The sequence below is a fragment of the Gobio gobio genome (assembly GCF_949357685.1).
Source record: "Gobio gobio genome assembly, chromosome: 18".
Lineage (NCBI taxonomy): Eukaryota > Metazoa > Chordata > Actinopteri > Cypriniformes > Gobionidae > Gobio > Gobio gobio.
Window position 1 is genome coordinate 8,739,413 of NC_137111.1, and position 9,043 is coordinate 8,748,455.

At 36.7% G+C, this 9,043-nt stretch overlaps 1 protein-coding gene across 1 annotated transcript in view; it reads right to left on the minus strand.

Annotated features, from left to right (window-relative positions):
- Nucleotides 1-6,610, minus strand: part of ncoa4 (nuclear receptor coactivator 4) — a gene marked incomplete at its 3' end in the record, with an annotated part of 8,900 nt that extends 2,290 nt beyond the window's left edge. The window contains 6 exon segments of the mRNA XM_079843555.1: nucleotides 98-186; nucleotides 462-470; nucleotides 472-546; nucleotides 548-604; nucleotides 1,288-1,414; nucleotides 6,448-6,610. Coding sequence (XP_079699681.1) covers nucleotides 98-186; nucleotides 462-470; nucleotides 472-546; nucleotides 548-604; nucleotides 1,288-1,414; nucleotides 6,448-6,482 — 392 coding nt within the window. The 5' untranslated portion in view covers nucleotides 6,483-6,610.
- Nucleotides 6,611-9,043: the final 2,433 nt, after the last annotated feature.

The window sequence follows — 9,043 nt, forward strand, 5'->3', positions numbered from 1 at the left end:
TTATGGGAGATTTAATCCACTACAGTGTTTCGGTTGACTAGCTTTGACATGCAAACAGCCTTTTAGCACACTGATGTTACAACAATCTGTGTCTTACTTCTCCAAGCAGTTGGTGAGCTGGGTGGCGAGATTGTTACTACTGGAATACTCCAGCTGATGAATGAGGATGTCAAACTGGCCTTTGAGCTGTGAGAAAACATGAGAGAATGTCATTTCAGCTTCAAAGTAACTTAACTATTGCTGAACAGCTTCACTTCTCCTTTAAATGGGAGTTTCAGTCAATATTTAGATGCGTTTCTTCATAATACAGATCTCAAAACTACCTTTACTTAAGTACCAAGTAAATACTAAAAATAAAAAAACGAAACTATACCAGTCTTTCCACTCAATGTCCCTGACTGACAGATGGCAGCCTGCACAAATGACCAAACTATAAATGTAATGATGCTCCGTAAACTCACCAAATGAAGCTAGCTGTAGCTGCTGATGAAAAGTTTCTCCTTTGAGCTGCTCCACCAGATCAATCTGCTCCAGCAGCCAGACCTCACTGAGAGCGAAGGATCTCCAGATGTCTACTGATACAGCTGTGCAGCTGAGACTTCACCTGTGAGCAGTCAGACAGAAGCGTGTGAATGCAAGCGGTGTGCGAGTCTTGACGTGTCTGCCTCAGATACCGAGCAGCTTTTTAAAACTCCTGCTGAGGTGGATATAAACGACCCCACCTCCTAAATGCCGAAGGACAGCCTACAATAGGTCTACAATAATGGAAACAAGGTCCTTATTCACTCAAAACACACCTGAACCATGCAGCTGTTTTGAGAGATTATGGGGAAGCCCAATGAGGTTTCTCAACAGAGCTTAAGTGAATGAGCGCAAATCCTACACACTTGCCTACAAACTATTTTTGAGACAATTTCTCAATTGTTAATACTTCTTAACTTGTTTAGCTGTGGTCTAGTAAGCCCTACTCCTTTTAGACTACCTGCATGCAAGTAGCAATTATTATCCCTGTCTGGGGTGACAAATTATGTCATATGCATGAATGTTTTCTTATGTTTATAACACAAACAAGAAAATAACATCTCATTGTGCACTAATGAGCTTATTTAAAGCACATTATAATGTTTAGAAGAGTCAGTGTTCAGACCCACTCCAGGGACATTGAGCCTTTAATAACACAAGCATGATTTAAGCATATAAATAAAAGATTAAATATAGGTCTGTATGTCATCTTTTATCCTACATGACACCAAAAACACACCGGGCCATAAAGCTGTTGTCTCTCACCTCTCTGGAGTTGCTCTTGAGCTGAACTTCAGCTTTGATGACCCCAGCGATGGCCTCCTCCAGCTGGGCCCGGCCTGAATGCACTGCCTGAGGGCAGCCGTCCTCTCTCTGCCCCACGGCTGACATGCTGCGGACAAAGCAAACACACCAGCTCAAATAAATTACATTTTTCTCCATTCCCAAATGACTGGTTAAAGGGACCGTTCACCCAAAAATGAATGGTGAGAGAATTATATCAGCTATTTAAACTTTGCTAAAAATGTCTTCCGAAGTGTTAACTGGTAAAACGTTGTTAACCAAACACTGATGTAAAAAGAAAAGTGCAGTTTTTAAAAAGATTCACAGGAGAAAGTCTAGTCTAACAGGTTTGGAACTACATTTCCATTTTTGGATGAACTGCCTTTTATCCGTCCATAAGAAGGTAAAATATTAAGTTTTTAGTCTTCAATTTGCTTACAATTTTAAACCATATATATGGTGCCAATATTTGTGAACTTCAGGTTTTTAACAACAAAAACATCCCATGAGAAAGAATTACAGTTCCATATTAATTTACTTAGAAACACCGAAGAAACCTTCTTTCATTCAATGTCCATTATTTTGTTTAATTTGCCATAATTAAAATGTCAAATCAAAAGTTTGACTGATTTAGTTTCTCATGACATTAAAAACCTTTTGAGCCTAAGGCTTATGCTTAAATACTTCAACTGTTTTTGCAGCTAAATAGACATTTAGCCTATGTATGAATTTCTTACATTTCAATAGATGAGGTAGATATGAATAGAAAAATTATGCTTCTAGCATTCAAAACAAACATCCCACAATGCACCTCATGAAGTATGACTTCACAGTTATTGTAATTTAATGAGGAAAATGAGTGGGATGGTGCAAACTTTTTACGAATAGTATATTAAAAACTAGGGGTGGGCGATATGACCAAAATCTTATTTCATGGTATGAGAAATTGTATTGCACGATAATGATATTTATCTCGATATAACTTATTTTACTTATTTAAAATGAGAACAAAGCAAATTGCAAACAGCAAGACAAATACAATAAAGCAGAGATACAAATTAAATGAACTTTCCGTTAGCTACAGTAGGCTTAATTAACATGTAGTAAGGAATACTAAAGAAATTGAATAAAGTGTATAACTAAAACACTACATAGTATTCACTGTATGAATCAAATATGAACTGAAGTGATTCAGTCATGAGCAGTGAGTGATTTTCTGTCTGTTGATGTCTAATTAACATTAATAAGACAGACAGCAGTTTATTATGCTGCTGTCCCTTTAAAACTGAATGCACAAATCCAATTTACAGACAAACATCTGGTTTTCACCCAACTGTTTATTAATTTAAGGCATAATTAACTGTTTACGTGAATACTCCACAAGACTCCGTCTATCTAACAACTCGAGGGCAATAAGATGTCAAAGAACTAAATTCACGATTGCATGCTGTCTGAGAGAGGCGGCTTTCTGTGCGCGCGCTTCGGATGCATGTCAGTCAGCGTGAGCAACAACCACATGGTTCTTTTTCACAGCTTATTGCACTTTTACACTATTAAACATCACACACTTTCCAAAATCGTGATTAAATGCTGTCTAAAGGCCCAGGTATACTTCATTTTCCATTTTCAAGCCTTTCAAAGTATACTCCTTTAGCCGTGAGGGGAGAAAGACGCATTCATTGCGTGCGCACTGTCTAGTGGACTTTGTTTTCAAGCACTCAAGTCACACACATGCGCTGTTGTATGTGCACTAGGGCTGCAACGATGACGTCGACTACGAAAATCTACTTTTACGCTTTTATTAATTATGGGCAGCATATATCTAACACACATGCATAATAACATGATGTATAAAGGTAATTTACATGATTAAAGTAACTTTAAAGTTAAGATATGCCTCTAGTTTTAATAATTTAAATGTGTCTTTGAACTTCTGGCAGCTTTAGTCGTTGTTTATGCACATATCTCTTCAAAATAGACGACTAGTTATACATTAACACTATGCTGCAAGCTCCTGTATGTGAACCTTTTGCAGATAAAAACAAGTGCATTTTCGTTTACTATTGACACAAATCAATAAGTAAATCTTACTCAACTATTATAGTAAACAACTTTTCCTAATTAGGCCTACTCTGTATACATTTTATGATGAATAGTATCATTAGTTATACATAATGTTTAAAATGCTTCTTGTGCTCATATATTTCATTATAGAATGGCTTAAGTACACTACCCTTCCTGAAATACAATTAATAGTCATCATTCATTGATTTCATGTTAAAATAATATACAAATTCACTACCCTCTTTGAAATACAATAATCGGGAAAAAAGAATCATCAGATGAATCTAAAAAAAAAACAATCGTTAGATTAGTCGACTAATCGGGGGAAAAAATTGCGTTAGATTAGTTGGCAGAAAAAATAATTGTTAGATTAGTCGGCAGAAAAAAATAATTGTTAGATTAGTCGACAGAAAAAATAATTGTTAGATTAGTCTAGGGGGGGGGGGGGGTTCAATTGTAAACGTCTGCACTGCTCACCCAGCACAATCGCACGCACACACACAGTAGAGCAGGAATCACAGTTCACAGATCACATGACGAGAGTAAGGGGAGATGATTGACAGGACCATGGCGGAGGATTTGTGCACAACAGAACCAGATAGTGTGTCTGATAAATGTCTAACCGTTTGCAAAGTATTTGTCCTTCATGTCAGTGCGTCACAAATAGAACGAGGCATCGGTTTAGTGTCTGAGATTTGTCATGTCGCGCCGCCGCATCCAGTATAGACAACATCACTGATTATTAAAATGGGTTATATTGTCTTTTGTCCTGTCGCGCCGCTCACTTCCGGTGTAGACATGTTATCTCGTAGAATGCGTGCTCAGCACCGCCTCTCCCTACACACAGACTGTGTGCGATCGGAAATTGGAAATAAATTACATCCAATAGCCTGTCACCCAATATCAAAGCCATCTTATGCTGGGCTGTGTAGCTGAAACCACCCAATTTTTGTTATTTATACTGTTTTTATTTCCATGTTCAGTTTGTGAAAAGGAGTTGAATTAGGAGGTCACACACAGCCTCAGTCAGAAGTTCTGGAAGCTCATACTTCAAGTACAGAAAGTAGAACTGAAATGACATTTAAGATGATGAGTGACTATTTTTCCAGTCATGAATTGTCATTGAGGATTTCTTAAAAACACTGTGCAGAAATCTCATCTCATCTCGTCTTGTTCTCGTGAACCCAATCTCACGTCTCGTCACACCCCTAGTAAAATAAACTAAACAGGAAGAATCTCTAACGATAGACACTTTATACTGTGGTCACGATATATACCATCATACAGCCCAGCCCATTAAAAAGCCCATATCAGTCGACTTCAGCTGTGGCCTTTTTCCGGTGGACTCTGACATCCTGCAAACGTCTGTGTGTCAAGAGGAAAGATACGTGCCTGCCAAAGTTAGAGCAACACGTGACGTGTCAAATAATATAGAGCTGACAGTGTCTGAAGGGCACAATGCTTCGATTCCTGGAGCGTTCGTGCAACAGAAACAGACTAAACCTGTCCCAGCGGGGTAAACACTACCATTAGCAATAACAGGAAGAGCTGTTCTTTGATCATACAGCTATTGTTTTAACCTAAAAAACTCTAATGACTGAGTGCAACAGTATCAACATTTTATGTAATAAAAGACAATAACAGTATTCAGAAAACACATCTGAGCTTTTATTCTGCCGCAGACAAGCGCATCCGCTTCTTCTGCTCATGTGTATGTGTGGTAACCCCTGCTCTGTTTTATAATTATTACACACATTTGAGTGTGTTGAAAGTTATAATGCTACTCTGTGCGTTTGCTCGGCGGCTCCTATGAGACACTTGTTCAGGTAGATTGATACTAGGCACGGTAAAACACGGTAAATCAAGAAAATGAGATTTAAACAATAAGACTAACTGTGTTGAGCTCTATAACAATAGCTATGGTTCCATCCAAAGTTGCGAATATAATTTATGCGCAAAAATGAAATATCGCATAAAACATTCGCGAATAAACCACTGTTTCCATCCAGTGAGTCAAAGAGAACATAATCGTCATAAACTACCCCTAAAAAAAAAATCACTAAGAAACATAGGAGAAGCCACCATATATAATCATTTTCGTATATAATCAATTATTTGCGTCTCAATAAACGTGTTGTCATGCTTTCAGAGGCAGATGTGCTGTTTGGGAACATACCGAGAAATATTTTTGGGAAATATACCGAGCATCTTTGACAACAGACTTCTGAATGACCAAAACAGCATTTCAGATGTTTTGCAAACAAGATCTTTCCGCTGGTTATACAGTTATGCTGTTACATCGCGAAAGTCACATGACTTTATGCGCTTCAAGGAATTTATTCGGTAAATGCGTTTCCACCGTAGTTTATGCGCATGTTTTCGTCGGATCAGATAGAAAATGTATCCGACTCAAATGAGCGCATACGGTTTTTATGCGCATTTTTAGAATTTATGCGCATCTTGGCGTTTCCATTCAGCAATTTTTTTATGCGATATCCCAAAATGCGCATAAAAATAGGTGGATTGAAACATAGCTAATGATTCGTTTTCTGTCCATGAATGCATCCAAACAGTTGCTCACCTGTCTAATAAAACTCATCATATATTAAAGCGTCTTTGGTGTTTCCATGGTTTCTACAAAATTAAAATAAGGAGGAAATCGAGGGTAATGCAGGTATGATGTCATTGATACACGGACACGTTCATTATTATTTAAACATTGTTGGTTTTGGGATATTTTAATACAAATATCTTACATATTGTACCTTTAAAAGTACACAGAATTAACTCTGCGTTTCAACACAACACAATAGCATGCCCAACTGTCAGTGTTAGCACTGGATGGTAATATCATGGTCCTACCATAACACAAAACAAAGTAATACCAAGGTACTATTTGTTTTATTTAGTGCAAGCAAGTAACCATATGGATATTCATAACAAATTGACCGTTTGCCATTAATACTAATACATGTGTTTATCACGAGCGGCGTTCACGAGAAGTCCTTTCGTTTAACGTTACCTAACTAGAAGAGATGCGTTTAAAACGTCCCGTCAAAGTAACAATTCGGTTCCTACCTGTTCTTGTCAATCAAGCGATATACAACGACCATCAATTTGATCCAAATGTGCAGCTTTGTTCGCCTATTGTCAATCGGGTGAAAGTCTAATTGTTCTCACGGTTTATTTTGGAGCCCCTTTCCTCGGCCCACAGCGACGTCATCGCACACGTCAGCACACGTCTTTCTATCGGCCTCCACACACACCGGATGATTCTGCACGTACGCGGGGCCCACTCACAGGTGCGCGCGACTGACGGCGCGGCCAGGTTCCAGCGAACTTCCAGAAACGACCCCAAAACACGTTGAAAAGCACAAACCTACAAAAACGCGATGCAACTTCTGTCTTAAGAGGAAGCAAAAACTGGAATGCGGAACTGAAACTTCAAATTATAAGGATTAAATGCTGACATGTCTTTTAAAAACAATACTGCCGTAAAAATGCTGATATCAGACCTTGCAATATCTGACCGATGACAGTTCAGTGTGAAAATCTCAATGTCAACTCTGATATTAATAGGCGTTTATTTGTTATTGCACTATAGATTATGTAATCGTGAAATATCTAGTGCTCTCAGTACACAAATACACGAGTGTCCAAGATAAGCAAAACCTCTGGACGCCAACAAATAAAAACAACCGGCCCGAGAGATAAGCAACTTTCATATGTAGATTAAAGTCTTCCTAAGCATATCTTCATGGAGCTTAAATAACTTCATTGCGTGTAATTATGACTCATTTATTGCACTTATTGTACATTAACTTTCACTAACCACACACTACTTGCAATGACGAAGTTCAAACGCTTGATAGAGAATATTACGTAACATTAGAGCCATATACACTTTACCAAGACATGAAATCATAAAAGAGCAAAATAAAACAATGACTATATAAAGCGGACACTGAAAATGTATCATACATGTCGTGCGTCTGTAGCCCCCTTTTTAAATCGCATTTTCACACAGTGAAAGTAATTCGTAAAATAAAATACATTGTATGGTATGTCATTAAAACGATTCTCAGATTGCGTATACTCTTGTGAGGATCTTAAAACATCACCATAACAACAAAGAAGAAAGTGTGATTGGTTACAAAAATACGGTGGGCTCGTGCACTCACTCACCCCCTCTAACCCAGATTAACATTCCGACGCCGTGTTAGCTAACAGTTACACTTTTTCTTTAAACATGTTACTGCAGAGCCTCGATTTATACATACCTTCACTTTCTGGTAATCTTGTATGGAAATTAAGTGTTTTTAATATAATAAAGTCTTCGGGAGAGAGCAACGCCGCGTCCTCTCGTGCGCTACGCTACCTGCTGCGAGGCTAATGTCAAAGAAGATTCGGATAAAGACGCGAGAGACCTTGATCTCGCGATATTACGATTGCGTTTTCAAATGTGATGCTACCATCTTGTGGCCATTGAAAGCCATTTAGATCAAAACGATGGAACTAGTTTGAGTTCGCGTACAGTGCCACTGCCACCTTCAGAAAATTGTGGATTTACTAATCATTTTAACTTCTTTATATATGAGTTCAGCATGTAAACGACGATACATCATCCAATATATTACTTAAATATATATTTTAATAACCTTAAACATATGCTAATGTAGCATGATCCACTACCTGTGGCAAGAAAAGACTGATGCATTTATGGACATTTTAAATGTTGTGCATGAATGTTTTGTTATAATCAAATCTGTTCAAAATAATCATGCCATCTCATACCCACTCCATCTGATTTCATTGATTTATTTTTAATTCAGAAAGGTAAGCAAATAGCAAACATTTTATTTCACAATATCAAATAAAATGAGAAAAAAAATATTTGTATTAATTGCAGAATATGTACAAAATGCGTACAACTCATAACTAGTAAATAAACTTAATAAATAAATAAGCCTAAGTTAATTTATGCCAGGGGTAAAATTTCAACGTTTAAGTAAACAAATTAAAGTAACGGTGCCTAAGTCTTTTTTGCCATATTTCTTTCAGAAATTGTTTACAATTTAGCCTTGCTTAAGCCCATTTCTTCACATGAATGTGATCTTTACCAAGTAAAATAAAAAGTTGCATAAGAAAGGAAATTGTACTTTTGTAACCAAAGGTATCTTTAGCAACACCACTATTATGTGTAATATCTATACCCCTGTAACTGTATTACTTATAAAGAACTTGTTTGTTATTGACCATACTTTTTTTCCACTTAAAGTTTTCTTATTTAGATGACCAAAAACACTTTTGAACATAGTCAAATTTTTCCTTAATACATTTCTAATACTTTTATTTTGACATGACATACTGGTATGTTTGCCCGACATTTTAAAACGGCAAGGTAATATGATTTATTTGAATTATTATATTATTATTATTATTATTATTATTATTATTATTTATATTATATTATAATAAATACATATTATTATTATTATTATTATTATTATTATTATAAAATCCTGAATTTCAACAACAAAAAATAACACATAATGTATCACTTGACGTCACACGACTTTTATTTTGACATGACAGACAGGTATATTTGCACGACGTTGACATTTTAAAAAGGAGAGTTGTGATTTTTAAACTATTATGAACACTTGAACAACAA